The sequence below is a fragment of the Populus alba genome, chromosome 2, assembly GCF_005239225.2.
Source record: "Populus alba chromosome 2, ASM523922v2, whole genome shotgun sequence".
NCBI classification, from domain to species: Eukaryota; Viridiplantae; Streptophyta; class Magnoliopsida; order Malpighiales; family Salicaceae; genus Populus; species Populus alba.
The window spans coordinates 12,521,546-12,539,209 of record NC_133285.1 but is presented as its reverse complement, the minus strand read 5'-3'; the positions used below and the strand labels follow the sequence as shown (position 1 = coordinate 12,539,209).

Sequence of the window (17,664 nt, the reverse complement as noted above, 5' to 3'; positions counted from 1 at the left end):
ACCAAAGAATTCCTGAGAAAGATTGGTGATGAATTGCCTGAAATCCCTCCTTAGATCTCCAAAATCAGAAGAGATTTTGAGAACTTTTAGGAATTGCGTTTCTAAAAAATTTTAATTTTTTTTTATATGTTTTGGATCGTTTTGATATACTAATTTTAAAAATTATTTTTTAAAAATAAAAAAATATTATTTTAACTAAAAAGTATTTTAAAAAAATACTTCACCCCTAACAAACTTAAGGGATGGAAACCTGTGTTCAGAATGACTGCTGAGATGTTACTGGAGCATCCTTTTGTGTCAGGATTGCAGTTCTTACCATTCCTAGCTTCTCACTGAAGAACGCGCACATGGATTGCAGTTCCTCATTCTGTATGCCATCTGCAGAGATAATCACTACAATCCAGTTGATCTAAAAACACCTTTAATCTTAGAATAAAAATTCTTATCACTGAAATCGATTCTGAGCTCACAATATTTCACATGAAGAATATCTGTGGTGATATAGAATAAAAAAAAAAGAAAAAAAAAAAGAAAAAGATCTCTCATCAAATCCAAGCAGGTCAGGACACACATCTGGTGGGCTCGCCGAAGGATGGCAACAAGCAACTGGAATTATTGCTGCACTAACTATATTATAAACAATACAGAGGAAAAAATTAAAACCTTCCTTCTTCGCTCAGGGGAAAAAAAAATCAAAGAAATATACAAGGAAAAACAATCTGCAATCCCCCCCTCAGCACGGCTAACTTTCCTACCTCCTACTTGCATTCTTGCGTTTCCCGTCAATTGGAGCGGCCTGCCTTCTATTCTGATGCAGGGGAACTCCAACTCCGTTTCCTGACTTTCGTGACGGTGAAGGGCCTAGCGAGGGATTTAAGTTCTTGCTGCAAAAGTTGAAACTTGTAAGAGAAACTTGCGAAAGTAAATTAATAGATAGGATTTGACCAACACCAAATCACATCTACAGTACCTCAACTCTGGATTCCTGGGTGCTTTTGAAATTGCTTTGCTAGTTTTTGAATCAATCCCATTTGTTACACCGGTGAACTTGGACTGATTGAATTGCCAGAGCAAATCAGGTTCTGATGAATCACTGGTGGCAGCATCAATATCGTCCATGTCGTCATTATTAGCAAGGTTGATCTGGTTGTTACCGGCGAACATATTATAGGATTGTTCTGGGTAAATTTTTGAGGAGTCTGAAAGATACTTCTGGTAAAAGGCATCAGGCAAATTGCCATTTTCTGCATCCCAACATCCTAGAGACTTTTCTACTCTGTTTACAGCATCTTGCTTGTTCACCATGACCTTATCTACCCACTCGCCCGAGCCCATTTCCTTCTCATCCTCCCCGTACTTTTGACCAGGGCTAATGACCGGAGGCCATGGAGGCGAGTTTGCTAATATCTCATCAAGATCGAAGCTTTGTCTCTTCTGTCTTGGAGCAGACTTTGTGTGAACCTGAAGCAGCAGCACATCAATTTATAGGGAACCAAATTAACTGAATGAGTACAAAGATGAAGAAAAAGAAGGGAATCAATCCTAGAGAAAAGTAGAGGAAGCCTTACTTTCGATGATCAACAATCTTTTATACATTTAACCCCCAATCTTATTCAAAGGTTGAACTTCTTGCTCATAAATTTTATCAATTCTAAAGACTCAAATATTTGATGCTGTTATAGATTCCATGCCAAAGTGAAATATTCAGCTGTCTCCATGGTGTCAACACTCACTCAACAACTGCAATTTAATCGCTTGATTTAAGAAAAATCTTTACCAGTCATGATTGGAAAGCAAGGCTCACCTCTATGTTGCCCACATCCCCCATGGGTTGGCGGAAGGCATTGCTGTCATTTGCATCTCCGAGCCGGTGGTTAGAGTTGAATGGTGATGATTCACTTTCTTTTCTTCTGTGTTCTGGTTCTCTCTCTTTTTTCGCTAATGCTGACTTTAGGCTAGCAATCTACAGGGATGAAAGGTTTTCATACAAAGTACATTAATTTGTGTTGAATGATTAAGATAAAAATGTTATATCGAAAGCAGAAAGGAGAAAAGGAAAGTAATACTTGTTCTTTGAGTTCTTTAACATCTGCACCATCCTTGTTCACCTGAGCTGCACCAAGTTCCACCGTGGCTACCCGCTCAGCAAATTTCAGAGTACTTATCGTTTCTCCTAGTGCGTCGGGCTCGGGGCTAACGTGAACAAACATCAGTGTCTTGGCCTGCCCTCCTGAAAGAAGAATTTCATTCCGGAGCCACAATCATTTTCATGAGGAGAAAGGAACAGAAAGACGGCAGATTGAAAAATGTGTTTACTTCGACCGTACCAAGTGAGTCTTGGAGCAGTTGTGTAAGTTTGCTATTTCTGTAAGGGACATGTGGATTCTTTTGGGCAAGGGAAGCGATGACATCACCCAGAGCTGATAGGGATTTGTTAATGTGCTTTGCTTCTATTAGTCTGTCTCCTGTCACTTCAGATTTGTTTACTCTCTCACTCCCAGCCAAATCAACCAGATGCATACAGCCACGGAGAATACTTCCGGTTGTCAAGTCTCTTCCTCGAACATGGACAGTCAAGCAACTGCAGTTCACAAAAATATAAAGTACATGTCATCCACACTAGAAGGCACTGCTAGGAGACATTACAAACTGAAATATGCAAAAGAACAAGAAGTCACCTATGCGAGCGACTGCTGCGATCATTTAGGGCTGTTGCACCCACTGCACGATTCCTATGTCCAAGGTACATCAGATCAATAACATCACATGTTGATGACACAGGAATGATGTTTGCATCTGGTACATTCAGACCTGTGTGAGAACTGTTACGAATTTCTAACGTGTCAACAATTAAGGATGGACAATTCTACTCTTAACCCTCCATAGAATACAAATGTCCGAATGACTTCTTATTTCCTTGTTAAGTAGTTTTGGCTATAGCAGTAGATGCTCATGCATTCCAGTTCTTAACTAGCGCTTAACCAGAAAACAAACTTTGTAAAGGATATCTTTTGTTACTTCCATCAGTAACAAGGAGATCCCTGACTTGCTCATTGTAAATCTCTATCATTTGTACAGCAACATTGTAGCAGAAGGTGTCTTTCCTTTGCTCTGCAAGAAGAAACAAATCACCCAATGCCCTATAGTTCACCCCTTGGTTTTTATCTGTGAGATCTTTGGGTCCTGTCTGGAAACATGAATGATGAAGTTCAGAAATTTTGCATATTTTAGTAGTGAACAACCGCAAAAACAATTTTTCTACTTTCACAGATATATCTAACTTTTGTTTTACCATGGTGTAAGTTTTTCCCGATCCTGTTTGACCATATGCAAATATACAAACATTGTAGCCATCAAGAACGGATCGAATTAGCGGCTGCATATCAGAGAAGACCTCGGCTGCAATTCAGTGAGAGTAAGTGAAAAAGTAGTGTCAATTAGCATTAATCAGAAAAAATTCCAAATTAAGAACCAACTGACCTTGGGTAGCCAATGGTCCAAATACTTTATTGAAGCTAAAGGACTTGCATCCTTTCCCATGTTTTGATGCGGTGCTAATTGTAATATTCCCATCTTCTATGTGATCCACTGTGCTCATATAGTTTGATTGTCCAGACAAAAATGGTCTCACTCGACAATATACCCGAATACTTCCTGGACAAAAATTAAACGAAGGGCATAGGTACACGATATAGAAAAAACATAATTCCTAGTCCCTTGCGGACAACAGTAACTTACCTTTGAGGTCCTGCACTTGATTATATAGCTTGCGATTTTCTTCAAGAACCTTATGGTAGCCTGAAGCAGCATGAGCTAGACCATGGATGTGCATGCCTACGTAGAAAAAGATATGGACTCAAACCTTAGATAGAAAGAACACTTAACCAACTCTGCTCCCCACGGCCATCCCCACCCCAAAAAAGAGAAGTTTGTAGATAACGAAACGAAAAAATCAAATTTCTTTTTTGAGTACCTACCAAGACTGTTAAACTCCTCATGAAATTTCATTTGCATAAAATGCATACCAGCTTTTGTTGTACGGAGTGTGTTTTTTAATTCCTGCAGCAAATAATAATTAGCACGAGAACTATACCTTGTTAATCCAAGAAAGAAAATAATGGAGAAGAAATTACTAGTAGGCGTACCTGGATATCTCTTTGCTGTTGACTAAAGATAATTTGCTGTTTCTGCTTTTTATTTTTTAATTCTTCATCATCAATTAGTTTTTTATGAAAACATTCCTCTTTCTTCATCACTCTGATATTTTTTTCTTCAGTCTGCAGGATTTCAGCAACAGACAAGAAACTCTTTAGTGATTATCATACAATTATAAGCATCATAGGCTTCACAGTGGTAGTATGTTTGCAGTGTCTTAATATATCTGTTGCACTTAGGAGGCTTTTTGCTATTCAGTGGATGAAGATTAAGAGATTTACCCTTTTATCACCACATGCAGATTTCAGCAAAAACTTGTTGCCTTGAGCGATGGTCATTTCTTTAGGAGCTGCCTTTACCTATAATTTACAGCAGAGTAGGATAAAAAAATAGTTGCACAATTAGAAATGAACTAATTATCTTCTGTAAACTTATTCGTGTTCAATGATCGGCTGGCCTACCATATCATATTGGCTTGCTATGCGATTCTCAAATTCCTCCACAACCTTACTGAGCACTGATTCGACTAACTATTGCAAGCAGAAGGCATGTAGAATCGAAGTTAGAAGCAATATAATCAGTGGTACCAGCAGATTCTAAGGAGTGCTAGTATTTGAGCTCAAAAAAATTTGGGAATTAAGATTTTGAAATTGTGGAAATGTGATCAACATATCAGCAAGTAATCATTCAATACTGGGGAAGCTTGGCAGCCTCAGAATCTGAGCATGGATTTCACAGAATGTTAATATAATGCAAATGCGAATTTGCTTCTAATCATGCCCGAGAAAATAACCAGTAGCAGTGGGTGCATGTATTCTTACTGTTGGAACTTCTTCAGGCTTCTTATCCAACAAAACAGCACGAACAAGCATACTCAAAGAACCAGACCCGGGCTAAAAAACGCGGAAAGAGATAAAAATTTAGAAGACATAAATCTGAAGTTCAAACTGTCGGAGCAAGCAAAAGCTCAAATTTAAAACAGTTAAGCTTACCAACCATTTTATTAGAGTTTTCAAGATCACTGGACAGAGTGTTGAAAGATTTTTCATTCATTGACAAGTTTCTGGATAAGGAATTCATGAACGGTTCCGAGTTTTTTCTTACAAAAGACTTTGCTGACACTGTAGGTTTTACATTTCCACCAAATTTCCAAGTCCCATTTCCACCAGTCTGTTTCCACTCATTGTATGATTTAAGTGCCAAAACAGTATTCACAACCCTTGCAGATTTTCCTCCCTAGAAATGCAACAAGAGTTAGACAAATGAAGCTCTCATCTAATTCCAAGCATCTTTTGCATATAGTAAAATCACAATTGCAATCGCAATACATACCTGTTCCAGATCAGATGCCTCAAAATTAGGAATCCCCATTTCTTGTACAGCTACAAGAAAATTCCTAACATTTTCAAAGTACTGAAATGCTGATAATGCAGCTCCATCAGGCATGAGAGCAGCATCACATGGACTCTCCACAACCTAAAATATAATTAATTAAATTAATCACCATCATCCAATAGATAGAATCAATGAAAAGTACTAATACTAGCGGTATAAATAAAATAACATATACCTTAGGCACAGCTCCAGGTTGAACCTTATTGAGAGCATTGCAGAGAATGATTCCACTTCTCAATCCAAGCCTAAACTCTTCTTCAGATGGCTCTGCTGGCAAATCCTTACCTGCCACCACTCCTACCATCTTTCTCAACCACCCCGCAGCTTCATACCTTCTTGACGCTACCATAAGCAAAATCTCAATAAAATTAACGCTTCTCGTAGACAATTCGGAGGAAAACAACTATTCTGTTGCAAGGGAAACATAGAAGGAAACAAAAAGAAGAAATAAAAGGTACCGGCTTCTTCAGCTTTTCTAGAGTCCAAATCAAGATCTCTGAGTCTATTGCCATGCTGTTGCAGCACATCCTCCACGACCGACGCCACTGAAAACGACAATGCTCCTCCTTCAACAGCCATGTCGTAAGAAATCCCTGCAACGTACTACTATATATTTCCGCCTCCTTCTCTCACAATTCCACCATCAAAATGTCTCCATATAAGCCCGTTGGAGCTAAAACAAATTGAAAAAGGGAAAATCGGAGAAGAAAGAGAGGGATGGAAGAGGAAGGGAGGAGGATATTTTTATTTTGTTAGGAAGTTAGTTTGATGCTAGAACATCTAGAGATATATCACATTCATTCTCCATGAGCTTTTGCCTTTTCTCTTTCTTCCTTCATCTACCTAGAAAAGCTAATAAATTATCTCTTCCTTTTAATGACTTTGCTTCATATATAGCATCAGTAGTATTCATTTCAGTATACTCTCTCTCTCTCTCTCTCTGCCCACTCCGTTTCTCCTAAGCTACTTCTCCCCCCGTACCTGTCTCCGAACCTCGTGGCTTCCCCAGTATACCATCCCAGCCAACGTGCTTCAGGTGCTTTTTTCCCAGCGCGTGCGTTCAGAATGTTTTTGATTTAAAAATAAATTAAAATTAATAGTTTTTAGATTTCTTAGGTGATTTTAATATAAGAATTAAAAAAATAAGAAAAATCATTTTTAATATATTCTCAATGCCAAATATACGCCCTACACCAATGCTCAAAACACCATCACGGCAGCAATTTTTTGTTTTTAACTGATTTTAAACTCTACTCTTAAAATCCTCTTGAAATTAGTTCTAATTAACTCCAGTAATTTTATGACTGGGTCTTTATTTAATCTTTAATCGAGAGATATGTGTAAGTTAATTTAAATATTTACTGTAAAAATAAATAAATAAATAAAATAAAATAAAATAGTGAGTGAATTAAGATTATGATGGGGGAAATTATTGCTCAATCTAAGCAGTCGTGTTGTTAAAATAAATAGCTATGGAGATCCTTCAATTCGGATTCAGAATTAAAAAAAAAAAAAAAAAAACAATTTTTTTCTTCAAAATTTCAAATATCAACACTATGAAAGTGGGCGGTGTGTCTGTCCATTTCAATTCCTCGCCTACACTTCACCTTTCTTGTTTTTCTTTTTCTTTTCTGTCTGTAAGCTTTCTGCCAAGTCTTCAGTGATGGGTACTGTCATCTCCGCAAATAATAATAATAAAAAAACTAAAATCGGAAGGGGGATTCCGTGTATACTTATACAATTATTACCATTTATTGGAATAATGTAACTATTAATTTATCCTTCCCAGAAAAAAATTAATAGTAATAGTATTGAAAGTAATTTAGTCTTTTCACACGTTATATTTGTTTTTATTAGATTGATAGGAAATAAAATTATTTTTTTATATTTAAAGTACAATAAAATAAATAAATTATTCTTAAAACAAAATTTCTAAACCTGGTATCTAGGATTTTTTTTCTTGGTTTTTTTTTTTTTTTAAATATAATATAATAACTCAATTACTTTTAAATGCAAACTTTTTTAAACCTGTATATATCCAGGTTTTTTTAAAAAAATTTTTAATAGTTTTTTTTTTTTGTTATTATCAAGTTGAATGAGAGTAATTTATTTAATAATCATTATAAATATTATTTAAATAAAAAATAGTTGACTAATGTGTGAGAAGCGTCCGCTGTCTTTAAATGGTGTTCTTAGTGGTCAAAATTCCCTTCCGCTATGACGTTGGGTTGTTAGGCGTCTTTTTCCTGTGGGACGACACATGACAACGGTGGTAAGATGGTTTGTTGTTAGAGATAATTTCTTTTTTTTTTTTCTTCTTTTCTCATCCCCTTGAAATTTGTGTTGGTCATTCAAAATTTCAGAGTTGTCATTTTATTTATTAACATTTCAACTTCGATTCATATTCTTTTGATTTTTAGTTTTTGTTCTTGGTCCTTTTGTAAAATTTTGATTTGTTTTCAATTTCATCATTCAATTCCATTCCATGATATATTAATTTTTTCCAATTTGATTCTTATTTTTTTATTATTTTATTTTGTCTTTTGTTAAATTGATTGTTCTTTTCAATTTAACCCTTCAATAAAAAAATTATAGTTGTCCTCTAATTTATTTTTTATTTCAATTTTAATCTTCATTTTTTAATTGTTATTTTTGGTTTTGAATCATTTTGTATAATTGATATTTTTTTCTTCAATTTCATCCTTCAATAATTGATTGGTTGGGAATTGAACTATGTGGTTTTTCCAAATATCATGCTTCTAATCTAATAACCTAGGTCACGAGTTTGAAAAGTTAACGTGGGTTGCCATCATGTTTTTTTTTTGTTTTTCTTATTTTGTTTTCTGATTTTATCATTTAATACTGTTTTTTTTCCTTAAAATAGGCTAAATGGTTTTCTTCATTTTTTTATTGGGTTATTTCAATCTCGTGATTTAGATCATGGGTTTAGCGAGTGAACCCAAGCTGACTTGACTTTTATTATCCTAGTTTCAAGTTTATCATGCTAATTCGAGTTGATTCGAGTAATTTTTTTTTACCCACATTCTTTTGTATTTGATTGACTAATAATTGAGCTATATTGTTTTTTCTCTTTTGAAAAAAAGATTTTTTCCTCGAAGTTATCGTGTTTATTTTTTCTTTTTTCGATCCATTTATTATGCTCACCCCCCCCCCCCAACTTTTTCTTCAAGTTTTACTTTTCAATATTATGTTGATTTGAGAATTGAACTTTATAATTTTATTCAATATACTTTATACGATGTTATCTCTCTCAATCAAGTGTTGATTAAAGTTGGTTTTTTGTTTTTATCATTTTTCAATATTAATTTTTATTTTTTCAATTTCAAACATTTAATTTTCTAGAAATTGAGTTTCAGATTTTTATTTTATTTTATAAAATTATCCCGTTCTCATTTAATTTTTTTTTTTATTATCAAATAAACTCATGAATACCTTTTAATAATTAATAATCTGGAAAAAAAAAAAAGCAGATTATTGTTGAGTCCATGCGCCCGCTTTGACTTCGAGGTTCACTTATGAAATATTTGACAAGTGTTGAAACAAAATAAAAATTAAAGACTATTATTCAAAAAGAAAAAAAAAAACTTAAATAAGAAAGCTGCAATTTTACTTCACATTATAGAATGTTTGAATATTCTGTTATGTCAAATGCAATTCATATGATGCTTCTTTAGGGTGCAAGAACTTTGTGCTAAGCTCGGTGAGATACCAAACGCAACAATCCCGTACGGCTCCCAGCAGCAGCATTGCCGACAAAGTCATGCTTTTAGGTGCAATGGATAATATAATAATAGTTATTTTTTAAAAATATTTTTTATTTTTAAAATTTATTTTTAATATTAATATATCAAAATGATTTAAAAATATTAAAAAAATAAATTTAAAATAAAAAAAATAAATTTTTTTAAAAAACATTTTTAAAACACAGTTCGGATTTATTAGTCAAGCATGGCAAGTAGAAAGTTGAAAAGCAACCGATTCCAGAGGCCGAGCACAGTCAAATTTGTTACTTGCAATCGCCTCCAATTGTTAGGCAGTGCGTAATTTTCAGATAGCGGAATGGTTGTTGAAAACGGTTACCAACCAGTTTCTATGGAGTTCATAATGATCGAAATATATAACCAAATTAATGCCACAAAACATGCCTCATGGCCTTGAGTTCTAAGTAACAAAACCTTTGAGAACTCGTTTCCTTTTTTTTTTTTTTTTTTTTATAAATCTGATTTAACTTCACGTTACGTTCGATAGGAATTCTATTGCTCTTGTCAGTTTGAATTAAGCACTCCCGTAACATATTTGATAATAAAAATGAAAATTTAAAAGAAATTTACTGAAAAATTTACTTTCTTGTTCTTATATCAATTATTTTAGCGCTACTTTGATTAATAAAATCAAAAAAATATTTTAAAATATAAATATCTTTATAATCTTATCAAGTTAATTTTGAAAATAAAAAATATATAAAAAAAGAAAAAAATAATCATTACCCTTCAAAGGAAAAACTTTTTTTTTTTATATATATATATATATATATATATATATATAGAGAGAGAGAGAGAGAGAGAGAGAGAGACCTTAACAACTAATAAAAAAAAATAAATTTTCAATTTTCTTTTTTGTTTGGTTGGTAATTTATGTGTTGTCAAAATCTGATAAAATTCTCATTATCTTGACTTTAGACCTTCCAATCAGATATTCAAATCTCGCCTTGATTTAAGGATGTTCGGCTTATATGAAGGATGCTTTCATCCAGTGAATTCCTTTTAGATGTGTGAACTTATAGTCAAAAGTGGTAATTTTAACCTTTTACATCCACTTGGATGTGTTGACACAAACTACTGGTTGTTTAAATTAAACATCTGATAACTAAATATGGATAGTACCTAGTTCTTTCTGTAAAACAAAAATATTTTTGCAGAGACAATTAGAAAAATATTTTGCTTACATATTGTTTTTTTTTTTTGGTATTATCATATTTAATTATCACATGTTTAATTTAAACAACTAATAGAAAAATATTTTTTTACAAAAAAAAATAAAATGTTAAAATGACCCCAAGTAGCTGGAATTCCAGCCTAGACCAGTACTGATATGATATATATAATCTTATCCCGACATACTCTTTTATGTATTTTTTGGGTTCCTAGAAACTACACATACAAACTTTTCATGTATATAATTTTTTAATGCATATACAAGTTTTTCTATGCGGAGTAGACACTATTTTTTATGCCAACAACATTGTCCATTACCATCATTTCCTAGAAGTCGTGTACATAAACTTTTCATGTATATAATTTTTTATATATAAAGTAAACATCATTTTTTATGCAAATGACACTGTCTATCATTAACATTTTCATTAATAGCATGCATGATACAATAACCATAACACAACACAATAATCGATGACCATTATGGTTAGCCAAAGTTAATACAATAATTTCTTCATCAATGATATTATTTATAAAAAAAAATTTCAAGACATGGGTGTATAAACGCACCAATCTCAAAGTAAAAAGGGAAAGCAATTTCTAGCAATATAAGTCTAACATACAACTGTACAAAGTTATAGCTTAGTCATAGCTAAAACTACTTATAAAAGTCAGCCAAAGCTAACTATGCCATTCCATGCCATAAATCAACCATGTAAGGGTGCATGCCACACAAGTTCTATCTATGTGACCATGCTATATAATTTCCATCCATTACACTCATATATCCATTCCCTGTAATTTTATTTTATTTCTCTCTTCTTATACATTATTATTATTATTACTATTATTATATTTTCTTACATTTACCGACTTAAACATTAAAGTGTCTCGTGTTTTAACAAGGATCTGATTTTTCAAGAACAACCTAAGCCAAAACAAAAAAAGATTTGCTTTCGCTAACCTAAAACCCAAGCCATACTAAAAATTTACATGATGATATTCAAAGTTATAGTATATACAAAACAAGTCATAACATGTATACTAACACATATAAAAATAAAATATATTAAACAAAAAAAAACATTAGAATTAGCTCCTTGTTGAATGTTTTTTCTTAAGAAATTGACGGTGTTGATGTGAAGAACCAAACTCTTTGTCTTTAAGAATAAATTGCTTGTTTATTGGTGCAAATGATTTTTGTTGCAAGTAGTCTTCCAATTCCAACAACTTAACTTTCAAAGAATGCACTTTGTTTTGAGAGTTCTCAAATCGAAGGTGTAAATTAACTCAAAATCTCTAAAACAAAAAACTATAATCTAAGCTCTATAATAAAGGAAAAAGACAAAAAAAGCTAATAGAAACTTGAGGCAATACAAGTTGCAAAAACAAAAGAGAGAAAGACTAGAGGTGTGTTTCAAAGTGCTCAAAACACCTCTCTTTCCACTTTTATTTATACTAATTTTTGAAACCAAAACTATGAGTATCATAATTAATTCCCTCTATTTTTCCATAATTACTTATAAAAAAATAAAAACCTAATAGTTTTTAGCTTTAAAAACCAAACATTTTTTCATTCGAAAAAAATGTTCAAATGATTGTACAAGCTCCTTATTCATATGTTGGATATATAAATGGTTTGACAAAAGATAATTCTTTATCGGCCAAAAAATTATTTTACAATAAATTCAAATTCATGTCCAAAATAGGTTAGCAGAAAACAAACTTAAACTCTAGATCTGAGAGCCACGCTTGTGTCTGAGCTGAGCTAAGCCAAGTGCATGCATGCGAATCAAACTCGTATTACTTTGCTTATGCTTATTTATGACATTTCAAATTCCTATTATGTAAATCAATGTTTTAAAATCTTGACCCAGCCCGACGGGTCGACTCGGATCCTGGCTGACCTGAGGATGAAACCAAGCCGGGTTGATGAAAAAAATGGCCAGGGATTTGGCCTAGCAAAACCCGGTCGACTCGTCGAGTCAACCTAGATGAGACCCCGTTGTTTTATATATATATATATATATATATATATATACATCACTATTTTATCCTTTTACTATCAAAAAGTTGTCATAACCTATGTTTGGGTTCTTCCCAAGTACATTTCCTTTTCTTCAAAAACAAAAAAAATATCAAAACAATGTTATTTTGAACGACACTATTCTCCTTCTTCCCTGAGCATGTAGAGGCAGGGAAGAAGAAGATTTTAAATCATTTTTCCCCCCTCTCTCTCTCTCCACCCAACTTGATCACTTACCTGACACAGCCTATACCCCTATATACCCTGCCACCACACTGAAGAAAAGACAAAGGCGTCATTCCTTGCAAACGGGCTACCACCTTACCCTACAAACGTAAGGCAACCCCGCTCCCCCTGTACCATAATGGGACAGAGCAGGGGGGCTCCCTCTCTTTCTGCTTATAAATAAAAGGGGAGGAGAACGAACATAAGAGGGGCTTGGAATTTCTTTAAAGGGAATGAGAAACAGAGGGTTTCGAGAAGAGATAAAGAATTGAAAAAAAAATTAGGAACGGGTAGGAGGAAAGGGAAGGAAATGAAAAACAGAGAGTAACAGGGGAAGACATAGGAGAATTTTGGGAAAAAAAACGACAAATTTGATAGGAAACATAAACAAAAAAGAAAGGAAAAAAAATAGAGGCAAATGAGAGGAATTTTGGAAGAGAGAAAAACAAAGAGAAGAAGGTAGGACAAACAACAGAGAGGTTTTTTTAAGGAGAGCATGATTTTTAGAGGAGTAACAGAGACAAAGAGGATATTGTTTTGAGGGGCAAAAGACGAAGAAACAAAGTTGGACTTGAAAGGTGAAAAAATAGAGGACTAGAGACATAAAGAGAAAAACAAAAAAAAAAAGGAAAGAAAGGAAAACAGGAGAATAGAAACAGAGCAGAAGAAACACGGAAAAACAGAGTAAAAAAAGAGGAAGAATCACTGTCTGGAATCCCCCATCCACCGCACCATTCTTCCCCTTCACCACCACCACCACTGTTAGTAACTGAAGCACAAAACAGGAAGCAGAAGCAAAAAACAAAAAAATGGAGGAAGAACTCCCACTACACTGCAGTAGTTGCCACTATCCCTCGCTGCGAACCACTGTTGTTCTTCCTTTCCACCGCCACTAGCAGCACTGCAGGTTAGCCCTCCTCCCTTTCCCTTTCTTTTCTTCGTCTTCTTCATTCCTCGGCTGCTCCAATGTTCTGCGTCAATAGTGGAGAGTGAATTAATTCACTCTCCATTATTCACGTTGCATATAAATAGTGGAAAGCTGCTCTGCTTTTCACTATCCGGCCTAGTCCAAAAAAAAATTCAAAATCTTTTTTTTTTTTAATAATTTGTGATTTTCCTATGTATTTTTCTATCAATTTCGTGTAATGTCGATTTGTATTTTTATACCATAAAGATACAAATCCAATAATAAAATACCTGGTTTTTATTAAAATATTGCAAAAACAATTATTATAAAACAAAAAAATATTTTATTTTCATGCATACGACCAAGTTTCTCAAAGAGAAAATCATAGCATATTTTCATACAAAAGAAACAAAAATTCAAAAAAATATGTTTTAACATGCATTTTGGCTTTAATAATAAGTTTATTAAAGTCACGAGAACTAGGCCAATATTTCAAAAATAACAAAAAAATTATTTTCTTTTCTTTTAATAACTAGGGTTACGATCTTATATGTAAGATATATTTTGAATATTAAATTTTTTTGTTGGCATTAGAATGGTTAGGTTTTACCTGATAAGATAAAAATCTCCTTATCGAAGATAACCTTTCTTAAACCATAGACCAACCAACAATTAGAAAACATAATAAGACCTTAGCATACATCAGACAATTAAGCAATGTAGCCCACTTTAAGTAGGGCATAGTTGGGGTGTTAATACCTTTTCTTTACGCAACTGGTCTCAATTCTTGATCTCTGAGATCAGTTAGGGTTCATAGTGACCAAAATACTAGGTGTCGACTCTCATTTTTTTTTTTCATTGATAAAAGACAAAAATTCCTTGTCTCTCCAAATTTGCCAGATAGATACCAACACCTGAGGGTGGACGATCATCGTGATGCCGCACACGTGCAACAACAGTTTGACTGTAAAAGGCTAAAATAATGAAGACAAAAAAACCTAATCTTTTTAATCTTTAAAGCCATATTAGTTGTGAAGAATAGTAGAGGAATTTAAGCAAAAAAAAAAAAAAGACTTTAAGGCAAGTCATACCAGGTTTTGTCCCCGTCTCTTTTTTGGTTATTAAATCACCAATGGATCTCTATTGTGGCTATCTAGCTTTTATGGTTTCTGGCTTTTTTGGTTAGTTCTTTGTATCTCCCTTGTTTTAGGCAAACTAGTCTTAATTAATTCTTGCACACTTCTCCAATCTTTGACACAACTTCTTTTTTGTCACTTGAAGTGGAAACAAAAAGATCAATAACTAAGATTCCTTCATCAATTTTGGGCAAACCATTTTTTTCCTAGTGGAAATAGAGAGATCACTAAGTGGGATTCCTTTTTTGACACAAAGTTTTTTTTTGGGCAAACATTGAACATAAACAATTTCTGTTGATTATAGGAGTGGATTAAAAGGGGATAAAAAGGAGGAAAGAGTGAAGGGGTGCAGGCAATAGGTGTAATAGATTTTTTTTATAATTCAAGACAACTTATGCAGCTTTTCAACGCAAGGGATTGTTATCCAATTACCTATTGATATGTATGGTTTTAAAGATGTGCATGTACAATTTGCTTAGGGACTACGATTTATTAAATATTTTTAGCTTTAAATTATGTGAAAAAAATTATATTAAACAATATATTAATCAAAGTGTTTGTGTTGCTATAAGATTTAAACTCTAATTTAAGAGAAATGCTTGCTTTCCAGAACTAATTTAAACAATTTATTTTTTTACCCGGTCAACCCATCTGACCGTGACCCAATCATTGTACCGAGTCGACCACCGGATTGGGTTTAAAAAATATGATGTAAACTAAAAAAATAAAATCTCCTTTTTTATTTCTATGTGGGATAAAAGGTTTTGGGTTTCACAAAAATATGTTAACCTAGGTTTTTTTTATATCAGTTTCTCATTCACCCATAATTTATTTTAATAATGTCAATGTTTCATGTTAAATAATTTTTGTTGGAGAATAATCTTTAACAAAGTTTTAACCTTAAAAGTGAATGGGTTCCACTATAATTTGATCTCAAATGATCTTAAAAGTGAAATGTTTCACTGTTTTCTCATTTTGTTTTCATCCTTCAGTTTTTTTTTTAAGTTATGTTACTTTTTTTTTTTAATTTGATCCTTTCACATAAAATTAATTTGATATTGGACTTGATCATTTGATTTAATTAGCTTAGTATAGGTTTCTCATAGTTTCAAGAAATATCCTGACATTAGCTTGATGTTTGATTTTGTTATAAAGAAATTGATTTTTCTATTAACGGGTAATTACAAATAGAGGGACCTTAATTGAAACAAATGAAAACATCATAATATTTTTTTTTCAAGCACTATTCATTTATTTTTTCACTCATGTATTTTTTTTTCAAAAAAAAAAAAAGATCCTTCCACATTGAATATATTTGAGATTGGTCATGATAGTTTGTCTCGATAAACTTAAATTAAGATTCTTAGAGTGTGCAAAAAATATTTTTGACTTTGCCTTGATGCTCAATTTTACAAAATAGAGTTTGAGTTTTAAAATTTCACAAGAATTGAAAAAAAATGGACTAAAATGGAGACAATTGTGGATCTTTTTTTTTTTCTTGTTTGGTCAGTGTCCTTTATAGAAACTTTGCCTTTGGTTTTTGGCCAAGTTCATTTTTGATCAATTTAGTTTGACAAATAAGAGAAAGAGTCACTAAAAAATAGTTACGAAAAGAAAAAGTCATTAAAAAATAGTTATGAAAAGAAAAATTCATTGAATTTCCATATTATTTGGCAACCAAAATATTTATTCTTGGTACCGATAAGTTTCACTCGATAAGAAAAGTTTCATTGACGTATTTTTTTACCTTTTATCTTGCCAAAGAAAGTAAATCGAGTTTGAGAAAAAAGATTTTGTTTTGATTTGAGTTTATATTTTTGGACCAAATTAATTGATTGGTTTTTTGAGAGTCCAAGGATGATATTTATGTGTTTTTTGACTATAATAGTTTAAAAAATGATTTTTTAGTTTAAACAATCCACTACTTGATTTTTTTATTATCCTTTTAGTGGTCATAATTTAGAAATAACAAAAAACACACCATTTATTTTAATTCTTTTTAAAAAATAAAAAGAACAACATGTCATACATCCCAATGTCCTGGTAAAAATTTAAGAGGTAAAGGGAGTGGGCCTTGCCAAGTAAGCTCACACATCTACCTTTTTGTTTTTAAGGGTTATGCTTAATGGACCACCTAAATCTAATAGACTAGGATGTTTCTCTTAAATATTTTTTTTTCTTTTTTACTTCAATACAAATAAAAATGACTCTCAATAGATTACTTAAAAAATATTTTTGTTGCCTGTACAAGCAGTCTTCAATTTTAATTTAGACATATTATCTAAAAACATTCATGAAAAATATTTAATGGAATATTTTTTTTTATGTAAAACATGTTTTCCAATAAGACCTTAGATTTATTTAATTAAATGCATACATAAATTTTTGAATTTATAATTATAATTTTTTTAATAAAAAAACACTTAAAAAACCTGCATGTTAATATTTTTTTTACTGAAAAAAATAATCTAATTTACAGAGAATTGCATGTAAAATAGTTAGTATTGCAGGAAACCAATGAGTCGATATCTATATATCAATCAGGTATGGTAAAAACTATACATTCAGAGAGAGACAAAGATAGAGGCTCCCTAAGTCCATGAGATGACCTCCTAGGGTGCCGGGTGGCCTCAACGTTCAAAAAATTCAAATGGATGGTTCGGTACCGAACCAGCCAGGTTTGTATTTCCCATTGAGGGCCAAGGGGCGCGGCTTCATTAGGACCCACTTCACGGGCGATCGGCACGTATAAAGTGTTTTATTTTCAACAACCAAGCTATGGTAGCGCAACAGCCAATTACAAAAATATTTAAGCCAGGCCAGTTAGAGCTAGCCACGTCATCAGAAGCTCCACGACTGTCCGCT

At 32.8% G+C, this 17,664-nt stretch overlaps 1 protein-coding gene across 1 annotated transcript; it reads right to left on the bottom strand.

Moving 5' to 3' along the window:
- Positions 1 to 420: 420 nt before the first annotated feature.
- LOC118046827 (kinesin-like protein KIN-14I) lies at positions 421 to 6,410 on the bottom strand. The gene is made up of 20 exons (XM_035055877.2): positions 6,009 to 6,410; positions 5,726 to 5,892; positions 5,488 to 5,631; positions 5,152 to 5,391; positions 4,977 to 5,048; positions 4,617 to 4,685; positions 4,437 to 4,514; positions 4,146 to 4,277; positions 3,978 to 4,059; positions 3,739 to 3,834; positions 3,481 to 3,654; positions 3,293 to 3,399; positions 3,009 to 3,187; positions 2,679 to 2,840; positions 2,328 to 2,581; positions 2,067 to 2,230; positions 1,805 to 1,963; positions 971 to 1,461; positions 756 to 884; positions 421 to 627 (listed from the first exon to the last, which is right to left on the bottom strand). Exons 1-20 carry the CDS (start codon positions 6,127 to 6,129, stop codon positions 624 to 626), a joined length of 3,024 nt encoding a protein of 1,007 aa, XP_034911768.1. The 5' UTR covers positions 6,130 to 6,410; the 3' UTR covers positions 421 to 623.
- Positions 6,411 to 17,664: the final 11,254 nt, after the last annotated feature.

Excerpts from the sequence above, each read along its gene's own strand:
- LOC118046827 (XM_035055877.2), bottom strand. The coding sequence starts at position 6,129 with ATGGCTGTTGAAGGAGGAGCATTGTCGTTTTCAGTGGCGTCGGTCGTG. Across the intron at positions 5,392-5,487 it reads AGGCATCTGATCTGGAACAG|GGAGGAAAATCTGCAAGGGT; the intron begins GTATGTATTGCG and ends TTGCATTTCTAG. Across the intron at positions 2,582-2,678 it reads CGCAGCAGTCGCTCGCATAG|TTGCTTGACTGTCCATGTTC; the intron begins GTGACTTCTTGT and ends TGTGAACTGCAG.